Raw genomic sequence first — 22,765 nt, forward strand, 5'->3', positions numbered from 1 at the left:
CATCCTCTTTTTGCTGAGGAAGACTGGCCCTGAGCTAACATCCATACCCATCTTCCTCTACTGTATATGTGGGATGCCTACCACAGCATGGCTTTTGCCAAGTGATGCCATGTCTGCACCCGGGATCTGAACTGGCGAACCCCAGGCCACCGAGAAGCAGAACATGTGGACTTGACCGCTGTGCCACTGGGCCAGCCCCTCTATCACTGAACTGTCTATTTCTACCTTCAGTTCTGTCAGATGTTGCTTCACGTATTTTGGGGCTCTGCTGTTAAATATATATATGTTTATAATTGTTATATATTCTCAATGGATTGAGTCTTTTACCATTACAGGTTGTTCTTTGTCTCGAGCAGAAAAAAAAAAATTAGACTTAAAGTTTATTTTGTCCAGCTCTCTTTTGATTGTTTGCATGGAATATCTTTTTCCATCCTTTTACTTTTAATCTATTTGTGTCTCTGAATCTAAAGTGAGTCTTTTGTAGACAGCAGAATTTGGATCAAGTTTTTAAATCCATTCTACCAATCTCTCATTTAAATAGCATCTTTCTTGGAGGCACCTTCAAAAAGCCCCAGGGCTCTGCAACCTGTATTTTGAAAACCACTCACTTAATACATGCAGGAATTGCTTATGAAGGAAATAACCCAATTTTATTTCAAAATTCTGTCAGCAATTTGCCATGTGACCTAGAACCAGTTTCTTTTCACAATAAAGATGAAAAACATTCTAACAGATGATGCTATCCAAGCAACTAATTTAAAACTGAGAATATCCAGGATATATTTAGAGATCCTCTACTATCCCAGCCTAAGACCCACTCTATTAATATAACATGCAACATGGAACTGTATCAAGAGCAGTGGCATCAATCCACATGTAGTAGATACTGTTGACTGCCTACCCAAAGGCCATTTTCCCCTTCTCCTATGATGGCAATGCCCTAATTTGGTTTCTTGTGTTTGTCCTTCTCCTCCTGGATAAAAGGCACCTTGGTCTATCAAGGTGATCTCATTCTCCTTCACACTAACTGGTTTAGGAGGATGGGAATGTTACCCAGTTTGGGTCAATGAGATGTGAAGAGACGTCTTTTCTGAAATTCTCCCTACCCCTGGGCTTATCTTAAGAAATAATAAATCACCATTATTAAGCTAGTCTATGTTAGGTTTCCTGTTTAAAATTCTACAACAGTTTGATTAAGTAATTCTCAATATGATCAAAAAGTAAGCTTAACTTTCATATTTTAATATTTTATTCAAAGACTTCAGTTCTAAACATCTGTAAGACATTTATCAATCTATCATTTTACTTTTAACATTATAAATTTAACTTCAAGTGGCAGAAGAAACAAAAATGTGTAACAAGACTGTATTTCAGCAGTGTATCTTCAAAAAGGAAAACCAGAAAACTCACTACCACCAAAACAAACAACAAACCTAACTTATTAGGCATGTCTATGCTCTATTTTCCTTTAGGTGATATTTTTTTGGAAAATTACACTTTCGAAGAAGAAGCCCTTGCAAACAGAGCTGCTAATCTTTCCAAAAATAAAATTCATTATCTAGATTCTCAAAACTCACAAAACCAAATGGAAATGTCTGGTTGTAAGCCAATAGTGTCATGCTCAAATCAGTTTCACATCACAGGGAATAATCTATAACTAATTTCAGTAGGCAAATTTCAATTCTAAATATTGCTAAAGACTACCATTGTTATTCCCAACTGTGTTGACAATTGTCTTATTGCTGAATTGTACATGATAAATTTTCTTTGGCAACTTTTTATATTATCAATTAACACAACTGGACAACTATAAAGGCTTGGATTAACTTAGTATTTCAAAACTTCATTATAATTATTTAAATGTAATTTCTTATAGATGCTAGAATAGGAAAGCTTCCAAACATGCCTAATGTGATATAACGACAAAAAAAAATTGCTAAATACTCACTACTAAAAGCTTTTCAGTTGTATGTGCAAGTATATAATTAAACTCAAACACCAGTGAGAATATTACAATGTGAGCTCCAATTCTCTGTCAGACTTTCCGTGATAAAGGACAAAAATTTCATGTAGAAATTAACATCTGGGTTATTGTCAATTTTTCTAAAAGGCTGTTTCATATGAATTCAAAATGGTCTAAAATTAGCCAGAATATAATAGGAATTCTCACTACAATACCTCATAAAATTAAAGTATACTGATAAGTTAATAATTTTTAATTCTTATTCTATGGAATAAGCCTGTTTTGGAGACTTGGCACAATATTACCAAGAAATTTAAACAGGAAGCTCTAATCCAGACGTATAACTAAGAAATCTTTATATAACAAAATCACCAACTTAAACTATAAATGGCTTCCACTAAATATAACCACTCCAAATTTCACACAACGTAAATTAAAGTAGGTATGGCAGAAAGTGCACTCTGAAGCATGGTTCACATTACAAAGATAAACGATGAAGTTTAGCCAGCAAAAATCCAAACAGGCATATCTGCAAACATCTGTATGCAAACTTTCATGAGTAAGATATAAGAAACGATTCATTTCGATAATTTTATGTACAGCTTGTATACAATTTAAAACACGTACAACCAAAAACATTTCTATGTAAAAGCCACAATAAAGTCAAATGAAATACTAAATAACAGTCTTACAAATTGGTCTCTCTTAGTTCTCAAGAGAATAATAAATGAGTAATGATATTCTAAGAAATGCCCTCTTCTTGATCAATCATTTCTGTTTTAACTGAAAAGACATCTGCCAGCATATGTTTTGGAATTTCTGAACCTCTGACTTTCAAGGCATAACAAGCATTCTCCACTTTGGCCAGACTTTGTTTCAAGGTATACAGCTTCTTAGAAACCTCATAAGGTCCAGTATTGCCAATGAATGAAAACCCATCATAAACGTGACGTAAAAACTGGCTCACTTCAAAAGGGGTGTCAATGTCTCCATTCCCCACACTGTTAATACACATCCGCATCAACTCTCCAGTTAAATCAGCCACTCCCAGAAGGTAATCAACAGGTGTGATTTTCAGTCTCCAAGTACCAAACTGCTTATCCTGTGCATCAGAGCAGGACTGGTAAAAAAAAAAAACAACACACACACACACACACAAAGAAAATACACTGTGAAAAAGAGTGAACATGCAAGTATCACATTTATTATAAGGTACAAAATCAAAAGCAGATCAGTCATACTAATCTCCTCTAAATAAAATGACCATTTGGGACATTACAAGAGGAATTCATGCCCTAGGTAGGGGGTTGAACTAAAGGACTTCAAGATAATTTTGAAATCTAATACTGTATCATTATAAAATCAACTATTTCCAATGTCACCGGACATACAAAATAAAATTGAAACATTCTTAAACAAGGCCTAATAACTTTACTGCATGACAATTGCTAACTTATTTAAATGACAAATCATAAAGCCCTCCAAGGTTTGTGATCCATTCCATTTTTCCTAAGTCACTTAGGCCCTTTGTGGCCTCTCTTCTATTCCCACTCAGCACTGACTATCATGATTTATTACTCTCTCACTTCAACCTCCTCAGTTCCTTTAGACTCCTATTTTTCTACTGCACCTGCCCAGCAAAAACACAACCCTGAATCAATATTAAAATCTACTCTTGTTAGTGCTTTATTCAAGTGGCTGAATACCACTGAGCTAAACAATAATAATAATCACAACTATTATATAGTTTGTACTGCTACAAATTACTCACCAATCCTTTGACTTATTCTTAGTTCTCTCTCCAGTCTCTTCAAACACTATTCCAAATCTTCAGCACTCTCCTCAGCCCCCTACTCAATCCCAAACCACTCCACTCTCAGTAGACAATCTTGCCTACTTTCACTGGCCTGGCCATTTGCCAGATCATTAGGCACAAGCTCTCTCAATTACCTTATCCCTACAAAAAAAAAACTTATTTATGTCCACACCCGTCTTTACCTTCTATCCTCCAGTCTCAGATGATGAGTTGTCCCTCCTCTTGTTTGAGGTTAACTCTTCCAAATGACCTTGACCCATCTCCTCCCACCTCTTCCAGGACCTTGCTTCATAAGGTGTATGCCCTTGGGCAAGTTATTTCATCTCTCTAAACCTCAGTTTCCTCATCTGTAAAATGGGATAACAGTACCTACCTCAGAGGTTTATTTTAAGGATGAGATAACATTTACCAAGTTCTTGGCATAATGCCCAATACAAAGCAAATCCTCAATAAATGTTAGCTACTATCACCATTACCATCACCATGTCAAGCTCCTCTGTCCACATCAATTTCTCCCTCTCTCTACTGGATTCTTTCTGGAAGAGGCGATGCCTAAATTGTTATTAAAAGTCTGTATGAGACTTAGCTAGGTGAAGTTGCAATTCTACTGGAGGACATTTTACGCAGAGGGAACTACAAGGCACGCAGGGGAGAACTGTACTGTATATTTGAGGGATTAGTGAGGTATTTCTCTTGAGTAAAGTTTAAAGTAATAAGTAGTGCAGGATGAGTCTAGAAAGATAGAGGTAGAAAGTCACAGTAAGGAATTTAAACTTTATAGGTAATAAGAGAATTAAGCAAGGAAATGAGTCAAATTTAACTTTGAGTAAATATTCACTATATATGGTTGGACTCTTCAGAGACCATCTGGTCCAAACCTCTGAACGCAGAGAACAAGAAGCAGCACAGGTAATACAGGTAGCTAATGGCAGAATTGGATGAGTGCCCAAAGTCGACTTTCCAATTATTCTGATGCCTTTGAAACTACATCATGACATAAAAATACCTGCTACGTTTTCTTTCTATTAATTATTAGAGAACTGGCATCTTTTCAGAAAAAGTAGATTGGGTTTGGGGGTTGGGGGGAGGGCTGCATTTCATAAGTCGTTTATAAAAACAACTTTTGCTTAAGAAAATACTGATGTTCTTTGATTCTATCGTTAGAAAGAAGGAGTTCCCTGGTTACAACTAAGAAGTTGAGTATGTTAAAAAATTAACAAATTTCAACTAATAAATTGCCATGGAAATAAATTCTGCTTTACTGATAATGTATATTAGAAACTAGGGAAAAGAAAATGACTTAAACGCAGTTTTTCAACACAGATCTGAAGTATTTAGGGGTGAAATATCATGACATCTATAATTTACTTTAAAGTGGTTTAGTAAAAAGTACTTAGATGAAGCAAATATGGCAAAATGTTAACTATTATTGAATCTGGGTAGTCGGTATGTGGGTAGTCATGTGTTCTCTATACTTTCTCTATATAGCATTCTCTATACTTTTCTGTATGTTTGAAATTTTCCATAATAAAGAGTTTTAAAAAAATTTAAATGGTTTTGACAATATCCTCAATAAGCAAGTCAGAGCAAAATACCTTCCTATCAAATTCCCAGAATTTTCAGCACCAAGAATCTTTAGCAGTAAAAGGAAAAATTATTTATGAACGTAGTCTTAACAATTTGAAAAGTGTTTATAAATATGACACCATAATCTTTGAATAATTTACTACCTAAATCCTGAAAACAGTGCATTTACTTTATTCTCTTTTATTCTCTTTACCTTTTTGCCCTGATATTTCCATTTGGATTTAGAGAACTTGAAAGGAAGGTATGGCAACTTCCCTAATATATTTAAGAAGCAGAGTCAAATAGGCTTACCTTACTGCTTTGTGTAATTCAATCTTCACTAAATGAATCAAAAATATGAAAGAATTTTACTTCTCAAAATGAACTTCCTCCTGAATAAACTTCATATAATTTTAAAAATTGAGAAAATGCATAGCTTCCTTAGAGTAAGTTATAACTGTCATGCCAAATTCTCACTTTTCAATATTACCATTTTAGTTAATATTCAAGAAAATATTATTTCTACAGCTTCTTCTATATTCTGCCTACCTATCCTGATTCTTTGAGTGATGTTTAAAAAAAGAGAGAGAGAAAGAAAAGATGAAGGAAAATAACGAAAGGAAAGAAACTAATTTTATCTTTAAGTGTCCTGGTATCTCAGGAGGTATCAAATATTCAAAATCTCACCTCGCTGCCCGGATACCACATCTTGAAACCCAAAAAAAACCCAGTATTTATTTAAAAGTCAAACCTCAAAAGTTTCTCTTAATTCACAAGAGCTACATAATTTTCAGATACAAGCATTATGAACTGAGTAAGTGATTAACAGCTCTCACTATATCACAACTTCATATTAACTTGGATAACGACAGCTAACTATTGAGCACATATGTGTCATGTGCTATACACTGCCTAATTTAAAACCTTTAAATCGAATCCTTTGCTTCTTGGAGATGGACACCTGGCACAGGGATCCCTAGAGCACACTTTGAGAAAGACTGGCAGAGTGGACAAGGGCACTGGCTTGGATTCAAGACACCTAGTTTCAAAGCTTAGCTCTGTCACACTGGCTGCGTGGTTTCTGTAAGATACTTGAACTCTCTAAAAGTCTGTTTCTTTCTTTGTAAAGTGAGGGTGATAATTCTTACCTCTTAAGGTTAATAAAAGGATTAAATGAGACAGTGCTTATTAAGAGCACAGAGTAAATACACTGTAAAACCAAAAGTGGACTTACAGTAATCATTCAACAATGCTTTAGGTAAAGAGTATTATTTTCCCCCAACATACATGTTCTTGTTCTATTCACTAACTAAAACACTTAAAAAGACCATTTCCCTAGTTGGGAATCTATGAAACCACACTTTAGAAAGAATATAGCCATCTCAATATTCTTAGCATTATAAGCCAATAAATCTCCTACAATCATTATATTATTAAATAAATTATGTAATAAATGTGAAATATGATTTTAAATTCTTACAGTCTTATTTTCTTTCCCATTGTCTTCTGTTGTAAATATCAATTGTTTATTAATCTCATCCATACTGATAAGTGATCGTGTTTTGATGAAGTGTTGAAAAGAGACAGCCTCCACATATTCCTGCAGTCCTGAAAAAACAAAAAAATTACTAAGAAACAACCACTAAATTACTAAGATCCTAATAAAGAACTTCCAATTGATTATTACCTAGTTCAACAAAAGCTTAACCGATGTCTACTATAATGCTAGCACTAGATTTGATACTGAGAATACAAAGAATCTCCTGGGGTAGACGGTGGGGACTAGCACTGAACACAGCAAACATTTCTGTGACTGAACTTGACAGACAATCGAATAAAAACGTATTCAACTACTTCTATTTCATGAATCATTAGTCTTAAAAATCTACTCTCTTTCTTACAGAGAAACGCCAAAGATTTTTAGAAGAAATTTTTTTTAAGAATTTAAGAGCTATTACAAAAATTCTAAGAAGCTTTCATAGAAACTATACAATAGGTTATTTTTTGATCCCTTAAGCAGCAAACAGACAATGATTCAATCAAATAAGACACAAAATTAAAGATTATTTGGACCTTTCTTAAAATTTTAATAGGTAAAAAAACATTTGAAATAATACAAATTAAAGTGTCAAAATACAAAATACTGTTTTTCTCCTCATAGTACAAAATCAATCTAAGAAGAGATAACTCCTTTCTGCTTTAGTAGTTTAAGTTAAAAAAAAAAAATAGCTAATAGGCAACACAATTTTGCACCAGATGTAAATTCTACAAAAGTCACACTGAATTAAAAATAAATTTTGGTAAAGGTCAAAAATAGTACTATAAATAGTTTTTCAAGTGTTTAGAAACAACTAAATTCTATAGCCCTAATTTTCAATATTATTTTATGATGTCTTTGTTTGTAAGGTGATACTAACAGGGAAAAAATGTTTCTTAAAATGATTATCATTATTGTTAGGTTAGGAAACTGTCTTAGTCTCCTTTTTGAAAGCTTTATTGTAAAAACAAGAAGAGGAAAATGAAGTCTGATTATGGAAAGAAAACTCAGAACTTAACTTAGCAGAATAATCAGTATTTAAGTTGTTTCTTTACCACTTTTTACGACCAAGTCCTGCTACTCACACAACCTCCCAGCAGCTGACAATAAAAATCAGGCTTGGCAATATTAGTGTTGAGAAGGCTGACCACTACGGTATTGTCACATCAAACGCCACACAAGGGTCAAAGACACAAAGGGAAATGGATGACCTGGTTTTGACAGTGATAAGAAAAAACTAAATGAAAATATCCTGACTCATTTTGAGCCACAAATGATGTTAAAGTAAGGTCAGAAAATAGGTGCCTTCAGCTGACAGACAAGAAGATAACAGAATAGGAAACTTTGTTTAATAAACCATAACATGCTGAAAAATGAAACAAAGTTGAGTTTAACAAAACAAATAACATCTTTTACATTTACAATAAAAATATTTTTGTAAAGTTTCAGTTTATGAATAGGTGACCACCCAGTTCCCTTACCTAAAAACATCTATATTTCTCATTTCCTTCCAGAAATACTTCATGTTTACAAAAGCAAACAGCAAAACTTAAGGACCACCCAGCACATCTCTAAATATGCTCTAATATGGTTACTTCTTATGAATGAGCTAAATAGAAGATATGTGCACAAAGATTTATGTACATGAATGCTCATCATTACAATCATTATGGTAAAATAATGGAAAAAACTTAAAAGGTCAATAATAGATGTGCCATTGATCAACTTACTGTTTCTCAGCTCCATTATTTCAGATAATGGAAGTGGACCCTAAAACCCATTTCTCCTTTGCCAGCTGGCACAATATTAAACTTTGTTGGTAGAGGGCACTGGAAGGACAGCAAGGAAGGAAAAAGCTCTCTTTCTGGTTCTGATGCGCCCCTCCTGACAGCCTTCTCTATCTGGGGCAATCAGCAGCTCAAAGAGGCCAGTAGCACATGGCATCTCCTTGGGGGCAGTTTCCCTCTACACTCCAGAGAGCAGCATCCCAGTGAGCCACCTCCTTGGGCAAGGGGCTTCATGGCATAGCGTCTCCCCACGGACAGTTTCCCAGAGAATTCCATCAGCTCAACACCTCAGCAAACGTCTCTGCCACACAATGGGCCGTGCCTTCAGGAGCTGAGGGAGGGTGGAGGTGAGGGATGGATTCTCCCAGATTTGTTCCTTCGTTAGACACTCTGCTTCACCCCTGGTGTAGGGGCTGCTCCCTCTATTGGATATTCCTGTTCAGAGTTCACTTTTCCTATTACTAGGTAGCCCACACACAGTTCTTTATATTAAACTTTCCCTGTTCAAATTACTATGCAGTTTCTATTTCTGTTTAGACTCTGATAAACACAATAGGAAATTAGGAAAATAAATAACAGTATTATTTCTCCTTCATCCCTATGACTATTGAGGAGGTGTTCTATCTTTTGAGGCTAGTCCCTGTACCTAGGCTCAGGATCAAGATGCAATCCTAGCAGGAAGCTTAACATGGATTCTCCCTTCAATGTATGGGGTGCTCCGCCTTATGTTCTCTACTGGGCGCTGTCAATATTTCAACATACTCAGATCTCTTCCATCCATCGGTCCCACCATTCCTCCTAACTGTTGCTCCATCGTCGCTCTCCTCCCCTTCAGAGCTAATTTCTTCAAGTAGCTGGCTACACTTCCTCACTAACCTCACCTCACACTTCTAGCTTAAGCCCATCTCTACACCAAAATAGCTCTCACTAAGGTTACCATACTTAACAAGTCTAACTGACATTTTTTCAGTCTTAATCTTAGCAGCATTCAGCATTCTGACCACTTTTTCCTGCTATAAACAAGCTTCTTTGTGGTTCCTTTCATAGCATCATCTCCCGGTTTCCCTTTTTTCTACCTCTCTGACCAGGTCTTCTTAGTCTCTGCCTCTATTAGTCCTAGGCTCTCTCAAATTCATCTACACTTGGCTTCAATTAACCCTGCCATCCCTCAACTTTACATCTCTGGCTGAGAGCCACATATGTCCAAAGCATACTTGACAATCCCACCAGAGGGACCTCAAAATCAACACGTCCAACCATGAACTCACAATATTCCTTCCAAACCTGGTCCTCTTTGTTCTGCCAGTCCTGAGACCCTCCTGGCCTTCTCCCATCCATTTCTTACCTCTTCTCATCCATTCCCGCACTGTTTGCCTTTTTAATATAGAACTACGACCACACCACTTCCCTGCCAAATAGCTTTCCATTGCTCTCATGATACAAAGTAAAATCAGCAATATGGCTTCTAAGACCCTGTTTAATTCCACCCCCACCTACATCATCAGCCTCAACTCATGCTGTAGTCAAGTTACAACCCACCAAGAGTTACATTTCAAAGATGGGTACATAAACCCCTATCTATATAATATCAGAATTGTTCTTAAAAAATCAACAAAAGTATAAGACTTGTATATACTCTATAATATGCATTTTTACTACAGCTAGTATAAATCACTACTTCTACAACATTTCTAGGCATCATCCTGTCCCCAAATTCCTGTAGTTGGCTTACATTTCAGGGCCATGTTGAGCAAAAATAGCAGTGCTGTAAATGCTGGAATCAAACATAAGTGGCAAAGTTCTTGTCCTACACGTGGTAATTGATAGTGGTGGGAGAGAACAAAGAACTAAGACTGTATCAGTTGAAGGCGGAGCACACATATTTTCCTGAGCCTTCATGCTAAGTCTCAATGATACCACCAAACAATCATTATCTCAGTTGAATGGGTATAAACACGTATAAGCTTGAAGATGGAGGAGGATCACATCTATACAACTATAAACTCAAATTGATTTGATGGTCAAGGTACAAATTCCAGCGTGCCGCTCAAAGTAGAAGAAAGAAATCAGTCAGAAGTGAGGTTATCACTTAAACATTTCTCACGGCAATACTATGTGAAAATTAACACTATGTGTCAATTTGGCTAACTATGGTGCTCAGCTGTTTGGTCAAACACTAGTCTAGATGTGGGTGTGAAAGTATTTTAGAGAAATAAGTTTAAGTTTCAAAGTTTAGCAATGGTCAAGAGGGAGATGAAGAAAAAAAGAAAACAGTGAAAAAAAGCAAATCAGTATTTTTTTAAACTATTTCTGACTGTGAATTTTATTTAACAAAGACAACAACTACAGGTGGACATATGGTAAAACGTCATTCCATTGTGAATGGAAAAAATATCTGGCTGAATTCATTAGTTGTAAGTTGTTTTGTTCACGTGAGACAATTTACAGCATGGAAAATGGTTTTAATGAATATTATTTTTTTAAACAATCTGTAGTTAGTAAAATCAACTAAGTACAACCAACTTCCAGGCCTGTGCCTCAACTGTAAAACAAAAGTAGTAGACACCATGAGCTCTATGGTATCTTTCAAATTTAAAATGGTATGAACTATCCTTTCTACTGAAATGTCAAAAAAAAAAAGTCCAGGTTAGTGAAACTAAATTATATGGCAACCAAACAGGAACGCCATTTGCTTCTGCAACAAAGCACTGCTGAATGATATAAAAAATTAGTAGTATCTTGTTGCTAAAATGTTTGGAGTCTTATAAACAAATGCATATGAAATAATACTAAATTCACCAAATAGGGTAAACATTTACCATTTCAACCACTTTAAAGTGTACAGTTCTGTGGCATTAAGTTCATTCATATTGTTGTGCAACCATCACCACCATCTATCTCGAGAACTCTTTTTATCTTATAAAAGTGAAACTCTGCACCCATTAAATAGTAACTCCTCACTTCCCTCTTCCCGCTGCCCCTACCAACCAGCATTTTATTATCTGTGTCTATGAATGTGGATACTCTAGTACTTCATCTAAGTGGAATCATACAGTATTTGGCATTTCGTGACTGGCTTATTTCACTTACATAATGTCCTCAAGGTTCATTCATCCATGTTGTAACATGTATCAAAGTTTCCTTCAAAGGCTGAATATTTGACTGCATGGATATATGACATTTTGTTTATCCATTCATCTACTGATGAAAACTGAGTTTGCTTCCACCTTTTGGGTATAATGCTGCTATGAACAAGAGTATACAAATATCTGCTCGAGTCCCTGCTCTCAATTCTTTTGGATATATACCCAGAAGCCTCCAACAAGACTTTTTTTTTTTTTAAAGATTTTATTTTTTTCCTTTTTCTCCCCAAAGCCCCCTGGTACATAGCTGTATATTCTTCATTGTGGGTCCTTCTAGTTGTGGCACGTGGGATGCTGCCTCGGCGTGGTTTGATGAGCAGTGCCATGTCCGCACCCAGGATTCAAACCAACGAAACACTGGGCCGCCTGCAGCGGAGTGCGCAAACTTAACCACTCAGCCATGGGGCCAGCCCCTCCAACAAGACTTTTAAAAAATATAAATAAAATATTAGGAGTAGCTTTCTAAGTCCGGAGTGTCAATTATATGTAAGATAACGTATCTGGTATTTCACAGCCATCTTTTTAATGCTCATAATCTTACGTGGCTGTATTACTATCCTTCCTTTATGGATGAACAAACTGAGGCTCAAAGAAGTTAAGAAACATAGTGAACAGGTGACATAATGAATAGTGAAAAAACATTTCTTCTTTTTTTTTAAAGATTTTTTATTTTTTTCCTTTTTCTCCCCAAAGCCCCCCAGTACATAGCTGTATATTCTTCGTTGTGGGTCCTTCTAGTTGTGGCATGTGGGACGCTGCCTCAGCGTGGTTTGATGAGCAGTGCCATGTCCGTGCCCAGGATTCAAACCAACGAAACACTGGGCTGCCTACAGTGGAGCGCGTGAACTTAACCACTTGGCCACGGAGCCAGCCCCTTGAAAACACATTTCTATAACTCAAAAGCTCATGCCCTTCCTACCGTATCTGCTTCTTTACATTCAACTCCATCTAAAACATACTCAGTTTTCCCCCCACTGAATCCCCAGTTCAGCTTTTCTCCATGCTTTATTTAACTTTATTCTCTAGTCTCTCATACCGTATGCTATGCTATTCTGTGCCTATGTTGCCCTCTCTCAAATCTTTTTCTACCCGTAAAAAAAAACAAGTTTAAATGTTTTGATACATCACAATCAAGGCAGCACTCATCTCTTCACACCCAATACATAAAATTTATATTTCAATTCAATGTTTCAGTCGGCTTTGTATTATGAACAGCTGTATGACCACCAATTTTGCACCCTAGAACTGTGAGGGCAAGGATCACGCCTTTACAACTTTCCTCCTTTTCCCTTCCCCAAAGATAGCACTTGATATACTCAACAGACTCAACTGTTTAGTAAATGGCTTCTAATAATCTCTCCCTGCTCTTCCTCACTAGTTTTATGAAACTCTAAGGGCTTTGACAAAAATATTTTAGAATTTGGTGTTCAAATGTTCAGAACTATCTAATTGTACTTAATTTATAGTACTTTGGATTTAAGTCCATTAAGAAAGAAACATTCCTTAAGTTCAAACAGATGAAGTTCACAATTAGAGGTCTTATAATTATCTGATTTATTTTTTAAAGGGGAACAAAGAGGATACAGAACAAGAGTCCTCAAAATTCATCTGTGTCAGTCTCTCTTAATGCGGGTTGCTATCAAATATGACATTTTCAAGTATATTTAAAGTCATTATTTAAGTTGTCCTCGGGATGTGTTTGTTTATTAAAGTTACTTCAGAGATGAGGTGGCCATTTCTGCTCCATAGAAATTAGGTTTCATGATATACCATAGAGAAAGTTCAAGGACATCTAGCCCAAAACACTGAAAAGCATTTTTAGTCACATCTAGTTAAAAGGATGTTTAAACAAGTTATGTTTCAACTTGATGAAAAGGACATCCGCTATTTTCAATGAATAATCCCCAAGGTGAAAAATCTCAACCTACTGCCATATTCCATCAAACAATGCCTTCCCCTTCTGCTTTTGCCTTGGAAGAAATCCAATTAGAATTATTTACAGAATAGGCTGCCAGTAAGAGAGAAGTTTGTAGGTTGCTTTTATGTAATTTGTTATTTTTCTTCTTGTTCTCCTATTAGAACATATACAAGGAAACCCTATTAAAGGCTTCTGATTGTTTTTACTTATTCTTACAATATTTAAGCAATATACATCCAGTCCAAATCTCCATCAAAAACCAATATAAAGGTAAACAGGCAAGACAGAGGTTTCATTATAAATTTGAATTTCACATCTCATCTTTCTCTCCAGGCTTTTAGTGTTTTAAAAAATTGTTTGCCATATGACCCAGCAATTCCACTCCCAGGTATATACCCAAGAGACTGAGGCATGTGTTCACACAAGACTTATAAATAAATGTGTAGCAGTATTACTCACAATAGCCAAAAAGTAGAAACAACCCAATGTCCATCAACTGATGAATGGATAAACAAAGTGTGGTACACACGTAAAATGGAACATTATTCAGCCACAAAAAGGAATAAAGTATGGATACATGCTATGACACAGATGAGCCTTGAAAACAACTATGCTAAGTGAAAGAAGCTAGACACGAAAGCCCACATATTGTATGATTCCATTTATATAAGATCCAGAATAAGCAAATCCTTGGAGACAGAAAGTAGATTAGTACTTGCCTAGAGTTGGCAGTATTGGGATGGAGGAAGATGGGGAGTGACTGCTAATGAGTAAAGGGGTTTCTTTTTGGGGTGATTAAAATATTCCGGAATTAGACACTGGTGATAGCTGTACAACAGCTTGTGGTTATACTAAAAATGACCTAATTATACAATTTAAAAGGGTTAATTTTATGGTATGTAAATCATATCTCAATTTTTTAAAATTGCATTTATAACTACTTGCAAGAATACCACCTGAACTTTTTCAAAAGTTAGCTTTACCAGATCACTGAAATATTTAAGTAAAATGAGAGTGGGTTTGATTCACAGGCCACTCTACTAAAAATCTACTCTCAAATACATAAATGATACATAGAAAATAACTATCTCTCTAAGTCTTAACTTTGTAAAGCATGTGCAATCATACTACTAACAGTAAAACTTAAATGCAATGCAACCCATTTGGATCTTATCTTTCTGGGCAGGGTTTTTACTTCAGCACTGAAGAGTACATGTTGAGCAAATAGTATGAGTTTCTATCCAAAATGAAAATAAATTTTAGAATTCAGCACACTATTACAGATTAATTCTGCGACATTCCAGTAGGGAAGAGAACAAACATTTGTTAACAGTTATTTGCCAAACAAAATAAGAAATGCTTTCCACAAACATATTTCATTTAATTTTCAAAACAATCCATGAGGGAGCTATTACTGCTCCCACAGTACAGGTGAGAAAGTTGAAATTCAGATAATTGTATACTTTGTTCTAAGGAACATCGGAGCAAAAATATAAGCCCATATCCGTCTGACAACAGAGCCTCTCTTTTCACTTCACCTCACTAAGTAAATTTTATCTGTTAAAAGCAAACCTGCATGAGTAGAAAAGATAATAGCAATCAGAGGATCTCCTGAATCTCCCAGAGATGACTTTCCCAATACCGAAGGATCACACTCTCTACCTCTCTCACTTAATCACTACAGTAATCCCTTAAACTACTGCGTCAGCACATAAAACTCCCTCGTCCCTTGGGGTGATATTCAAAATATTTTAACAGGAATATAAATTATTACATAAATCAATATAAATCAAAAACTTTAAAAGTATTTTTTATTCTCTCACTACATTAAACTACATTTATTATAAAACTGCTTACCACGTGATATAAGATATAGTATAAATTATTCATCATATCAGGGCCGGCCCTGTGGCATAGTGGTTAAATTCTGCATGCTCCACTTTGGTGGCCCAGGTTTGCAGGTTCAGATCCTGGGTGCAGACCTACACCACTCGTCAGCCATGCTGTGGTGGAGACCCACAGATAACGTGGAGGAAGATTGGCAACATGTTAGCTCAGGGCTAATCCTCCTCAGGAAAAAAATATTATTCATCAAATCATTCTGATAACTCTCAAATCATTTCTTGATTTTCAGATGCTGTTGGAAAGATCTTTTGATTTGTCTTTCTCTAGCTAAATAATGCCCTTGTCTAGCCATGATTTGATACTGGGAACATTATCAAACTCTTCCCCTGACTTCCTCCATTAAAATGGCAGTCATTAGGTGACTGGGGATCCTGCCTATGTGGGGATTCACAGGCCTGCCTCCATTTCAGCTTCCAATTCTCCCCACCACTTATCAAATCTGTGTTCCTCTCTCCTCTAATCATTGAGGGATGAAGGGAGAAGGTGAAAAGAAAGGCAGCTTGTGATGTCACCTGTTGGGGGCATGTGCCATCCTTTGGTAGTTCAGTAAAACCCAGGACAGACGCCCTTCCCCAAGACCTTTTCCCTGTGTGCAGAAACAGCTGCGCCCCTCTCCATCAGGGGGTATGTCTCAAAGAAAGCAAAGCTCCCTGAAACCATCTCAAAGCCTACTACTCCAACCTGAGGGAACACGCTCTGCATGAAACACCTGTTTATATCCTCAGTTCCCAGGAGACTTCCCAAACACCATCTGCTTCTCCCCTTAGGGCATTTCTTTTGGAAGTTTACAGAAGAGGGCCACAGCTCAGGGGTACAACACAAATTCCCCTACTCTAACCTTGAACCTAACCCAAAGTAACTCCCCAGTCTAACCACCCAAAAATAATGATTTCTGCAACTTGCCCTGGCTGCAGTGCACAAACCAAAAGTACATTATGAGCTGAATTACTTCCCCCTAAAATTCCTATGTTTAAGACCTAACCCCTAGTATCTCAGAATGGACTATATTTGGATACCGGGTCTTTAAGCTAAAATGAGGCCGTTAGGGTGGACCCTAATCCAACCTGACTGGTGTCCTTATGAGAAGAGGAGATTAGGACACAGAGAGAGACACAGGGCACGGAAGAAAGGATACAGAGAGAGGGCGTCCATCTTTAAGCCAAATATAGAGGCCTCAGAAAAAACCCAACCCTGCCAACACCTTGATCTTAGACTTAAGCCACCAGAACTGTGAGAATTTAAATTTCTGTCATTTAAGCCACCCAGTTTGGCACTTTATAACGGCAGTCCTAGCAAACTAATATAGTATCTTGGAATCATGGTGCATGTTTGGCTTCTGAGATAAACCAGGTACACTGAAATTTGTATTATTAATTAATTTTACTACTCATCACAGTTAATAATATACTACTTACCAACAGACACAGAGGTATGTTTTTATTTCAACAACCAAAATGGCCATAATAGTGCATCAAGCTGAATATCTTGCGCTATTTCTCCTCCACTGTCGCCCTGCTGCAATTAACTAGCAAAATCCTAACCATGAATCAATCTTTCTACTTCATTCATTCCCATTGCTGCACAACAGAAAAGATCACATTTATTGATCACGTAAACTTCAAAAATGATTAACAATAACTATTAAATGTTCCTGGTTAAGTTCCCACCCCCATTCCCCTCAGAGTCATTCTTGTATCTCCAGTCTTCCATCATTTCCGAACCACTCCCCCACCTCCCATCCCTTCTCAGCACATGATAGGAAAGGAGAGTTACTGGACAAGATCTTCCTCATTTGCCTACCTCTGCACCCATCCTAACTGCCCGTCTCCAAAAAGCCGGCTTTCCTCTCATATAAGGCTTGTCACTCTACCCAAGCTTTGGATCCCATCCTCTCCTGATTCTTCAGGGATCCTATTCCATCAAATACTCTATTCTACTTCCTTTAGTTAAGGTTCCACAGGACCCAGTCTTTATTTAGACTGTCTTCTCACTCTACACTCTCCTTGGACAATCTTATCCATGTCTGTAAATCCAACTACAGCTTATAAACTATGATCCAAGGCTGCAACTGCAGATGAGTCCTTATTCTGAGTTCTCTAGACTCATCTATCCAATTGCCTATTAGGCAGCTACTTAGATGCCCACAATTTCCAATTATGGTAGTCCCCCCTTATCCATGGTTTTGCTTTCCACGGTTTCAGTTACCCATCATCCGAAAACATTAAATGGAAAATTTCAGAAATAATTCGTAAGTTTCAAATTGCATGCCATTCTGAGCAGTGTGATGAAATCTTGCGCCATCCTGCTCCATCTTGCCCAGGACGTGAATCCATACGTTTTTGTCCAGCAGATCCATGCTGTATACGCCACCTGCCCATTAGTCACTTAGTAGCTTAGTAGTCACCTAGTCATCAGATCAACTGCCAAAATATTGCAATGCTTATATTCAAGTCATCCTTATTTTACTTAATAACGGCCCTGAAGCACAAAAGCAGTGATGCTGGCAATTCAGATATGCCAAAGAGAAGCCGTGAAGTAGTTCCTTTAAGTGAAAAGGTGAAAGTTCCAATAAGGAAAGAAAAAAATTGTATGCTGAGGTTGCTAAGATCTATAGTAACTTTATTACAGTATATTGTTATAATTGTTCCATTTTAGTATTAGTTATTGTTATTAATCTCTTACTGTGCCTAATTTATAGATTAAACTTTCTCACAGGTATGCATGTATAGGAAAAAACATAGCATTTAGAGGGTTCAATACTATCTGTGGTTTCAGTCATCCACTGGGGTCCTGGAACGTATCCCCCACAGATAAGGGTGGACTACTGTAATCACACCCAAAACCCATTCCATCTTGTTTTCTTCTCTTAATAAATAACATACCCATTCAATCAGTTAGTCAAACCAGAAAGCTACAGGTTTTCCTAGACTATTCCCTTTCCCCTGCACTTTTTTTTTTAAAACCCATATCTAAAAGCATGCCCTTTCCTCTCCATCCCCACTGCTAAGACCAAACTGGAGGCCCTATTCATTTCACACCTCAAATGACCACTACAGCCTCCTTATTCCCGCCCCTGCCTCTAGTCTTCCTCCAAATAAATATGATAATGGTATAACAGAGAGCACGGACTTGAAATGAGGATATCCCAGGCTCAAAAACTAACTCAGGGGGCTGGCCCCGTGGCCGAGTGGTTAAGTTTGCGCGCTCCGCTGCAGGCGGCCCAGTGTTTCGTTGGTTCGGATCCTGGGCAGGGACATGTCACTGCTCATCAAACCACGCTGAGGCAGCGTCCCACATACCACAACTAGAAGGACCCACAACGAAGAATATACAACTATGTACCGGGGGGACTTTGGGGAGAAAAAGGAAAAAATAAAATCTTTAAAAAAACAAAAAAACAAAAAAAACTAACTCAGGCTCTTACTAGCTTTGTGAACTAAGAAGTTTATCAACTTCACTGCACTTCAATTTCCTCATTTGTAAAGCAGAGGCATCTACCTATACTGTACGATTTGTAAAGAACAATATTATCAGTCTGGTACAAGGGTCCTCTAGCTGTTGAATTAAAATGAAGTGAGAATAATTCAAATAAGAATGATAGGCATTAATTTTTGTTAAAGACACTATTTTATAACTTCTTTAAAGAAAGCAGTGGGTTTTTTTGTTCTATTTGTTTTCTTTTCAATGCATTAATTCAACAATTAAAACAGGCCATTATTCTTCCAAAATGTTACCCTAGCCCTACATGCACTATAAAACTAAGAATAGCAAATTATGTTAATGGAACACTACCATTTATCCTATTAAGATATAATAAATTAAGACAGTTTGTCAAGTAATAAGGACCCCTTTGACTTTGACTTGGTGCAAACGTTCACAACTGAGTAAGAAGCTGTCTCTTCCATGTTCCCTACTTAGCCCCCTATGAATTTACAGACCTTAGCTCAAAAGAGTAACTTTCTGAAAAATGATTTCAGAAAAGCAACAGGAATGCTCAGAGATGAAAAGAGAACCAGGTTAAAAGACCTTCACAGTCTTGTAGTTGCACAGTCCAAGTAGTGTGTATCAGACATTTACAAAGAATGTTCACAAACTGAGTTTCTATAACCCAGAAAATGCCTACAGAGCGATTTTCTCATGGTCACAGTATCACCTGACAAGTTTGCAGCATGATATATACACTTATTAAATGGTGAATAAAATAGTCACAAAAAACATTTACTGAATCATCTCACATTTAAATGCAAATATGAACTATATTTATTTTACTTATGTGTATAGGTAAAATTAAAGGAAGTATGACTGTCTATAATCAGATATAGGATCTGAGATCATCAGGTAAAAGCCTTTGGCTATGGAGAAAACAATTACAGTATGAAGCACTAAACACCAGTTATCAGAGAGGAGGTGGTCTAGCAGAAAGTGTTACCAGAACAGATAAAACGAGTCAGATAGCCCAATTCCAAGACCAAGCTCATTGACAACATGAGGTAGTTGGACCAGTTATCCTCTAACCACTCTTTCAGTTGTAAAGTTATTTTCCATTAGGCAAATGAATGCTTTCAAACAAATCAAAACATATTCAGAAATTTTTAAAACCCACTAACATGCATATACCTAGATTTTCCACCAAATGGACAACAAGTTACGAGACCAAGCAGAGAAAAATTAACTATTCATCAAATATATTTCACTGTCCTTGGCAGAAAAGAGACTATTATTTCTCATCCCCCCGGAGTTAGGTGTGGCCATGCAACTGGCCAAGAAATGTGGGCAGAAGTGATCTAAGCCACTCCCAGGGCTGGCCCATAAAAACCTCAGGCAACACCTTTCACTCCTTTTCCACAAGCCGCCAGTTGCATGCTGATGCCCCGGCTCATCTTTGAAACCCTGCACTGATAATACCAGAGCCCCATGATCCTGGGTCCCTGAATGACTAAGCGGGCAAAGCATACTAAATCACCATCACAAAGCCTGGACTTTGAGGAAAAAAACGATTCCTATTTTGTTAAGCCATCAAAATGCTGCAATTTATTCCTTTGTTTCAGCACTTAGCTTTACCTTAACTAACGTCTCTGGCACACTCAGTCTCATTCATAAACAGACAAATTCAATTTTTAGCTATATCTTTCCTTTCACTAAATTATTCTCACTATTATTCCAAAGGCTTACAGATCTTCATGTCCTAGTTCATTTTTTCAGTGAAACTTCTCAATTTTGCTAATAATGCTGAACTTTTATCAAATTTCTCTGCACTGACATAATGAGCTTTGGAACTCTAAATATTAATACTGATCCTACTTCTGCTATTATGGCTAAGGAATAGTCCCTGGAAACATGTTTTCTTTCAGAGAAACAAAAAATGATGAAATAAAAATTTGCAAAAGCAAATCATCAGATAAGGAATTTGGTTGAACAAAGAAGAAAGCCCTTTTAAAATAGTTCTGTTCTTCACTCTGTCAACATTTATCAAATATCTATTAAGTGACATGCGTACATCAGTGAACAACAACAAAAAACTTTTGTAGGGACTTGTGGAGTTTACATTCTAGTAGGGGAGAGAGAGAGACAATAAAGAATCATATAAGGAGATTACACAGCACGTCAAAAGGTACTAAGTGCTATGAGAAAAAAAGAGCAACATCAGAGCTACAATGTGTGCTGGGTTTATAAGGAAAACCTTAACATTTGGGGGAAGGTGAGTTTAAGCCAAGACAAAACCTTTACTAGAAGTTAGGTTCTAAAGTCAATAGGTAAATTAAATCCATATGGTAAGAAACCAATGGTAGTACTTACTAGCTTATGACCTTGGGCAAGTTGCTTAACTCCTGCGAGCTTCAATTTCCCCACTTATGAAGTGGTAAAAATAATATCTATGACTTAAGGATACTGCAAAAGTCATGAATATAAAGGAGGATGGCTTAAAAAATATCTCCAACTGGCCCAAAACACCCACTTAACCCATCATTCACATTCCTGGATAAGAGAAAATATTAGTTAGGGTCTGAACTCAATTTGGTGCAGCAAAATGTCTCAAAATTAAATGACAATTTTTACATTATTATAGTGATATAAACTAAGCTAAAAAAAGAAAAGAAATATTTTTTCTTTGAGATGAAGGACATTTTCTCCAGTTATTTTTTCAACAAGAGACAAGCAAAACAAAAACACGATAGGGCACAAAATTTTTTTTAAGTGATTTATTTCAAGAAACTAATTAATCATTTATTTGTTTAACCATCCCTTGGGACAACGTGTAATCTATTCTGATAAGAAATGTGTAGAAAACAGACCTAACTTTTTGTTGTTGTTCAATTATTAGTAGGATACTCAATGTTTGGGCTCACAGAAGTATCCCTCAGGGAAATGCTCTGCGTGCCATTAGCACTATTCTTAATGAGGAAAAGCTCAGAACTCCTTTAGTTCAATGCCAGAATTGTTTTATCTTCAAGTCAAAAGAACAACTATTTGGAGTAACACCAAAACAAGCACTTAACAATTACATGCAGCAAGCTATTCATAAGCATCATATTGTTAATGCTGCTCTAATTATAAATAACCTTATTTTATCAAATAAAATGTGAGCAAATTTTTAAGTCCCACATACCTCTTTGACTGCTTTATTCCTTAACTTTAAGAAAAAAATCATCGCTTCAATTTAAAGAACCTCATTTTATTTTAAAGTCTTCTTACAGAAAAGTGACATATAGAGAATCCTTAAATTTTTAATCCATGAGTAGGTAATCTTCAAAGAAAACTTACAAACCATAAACAAAGACCTAAAACAGAATACGATGCTTATAATAATCCTCAATGATACAGTAAAGTGGGAAAATCTGAAGACTGATCCCATTTTATTAATGCCCTACCTAAACTCTATCCAAGAAACAGTGCTTCCTTCCTTATTTAAAAAACACTCCACTGACTCAATGAAATGTCCTTTTTGCCTTTTTTCCTCCATTTCTCTGTTTTGTTCTAAAAGCCAAGTGCAATTTTCTAGGTTTCTTTTCCTATCACTATCTATATGATCCCTTCCCTTGTTTGAAGTCTTTCCTTACACTTTACTCATTGATGAATGAAGGACATACAACGTAGATTACTGAGCCAAAGAAAGCAAATCTAGGCTGTCC

The 22,765-nt window shown here is 36.5% G+C and overlaps 1 protein-coding gene across 1 annotated transcript in view; it reads right to left on the reverse strand.

Moving 5' to 3' along the window:
• Positions 1–1,231: 1,231 nt before the first annotated feature.
• The window catches only part of TSNAX (translin associated factor X), a 31,080-nt gene continuing 9,546 nt past the window's right edge, over positions 1,232–22,765 (reverse strand). Inside the window, exons 5-6 of the mRNA XM_014865671.3 lie at positions 6,826–6,953; positions 1,232–3,083 (exon numbers count right to left, since the gene is read on the reverse strand). Coding sequence (XP_014721157.1) covers positions 2,706–3,083; positions 6,826–6,953 — 506 coding nt within the window. The 3' untranslated portion in view covers positions 1,232–2,705. The remainder of the gene's footprint in view (positions 3,084–6,825; positions 6,954–22,765) is intronic.

The sequence above is a fragment of the Equus asinus genome, chromosome 2 (assembly GCF_041296235.1).
Source record: "Equus asinus isolate D_3611 breed Donkey chromosome 2, EquAss-T2T_v2, whole genome shotgun sequence".
In the NCBI taxonomy this organism is placed as follows: Eukaryota; Metazoa; Chordata; class Mammalia; order Perissodactyla; family Equidae; genus Equus; species Equus asinus.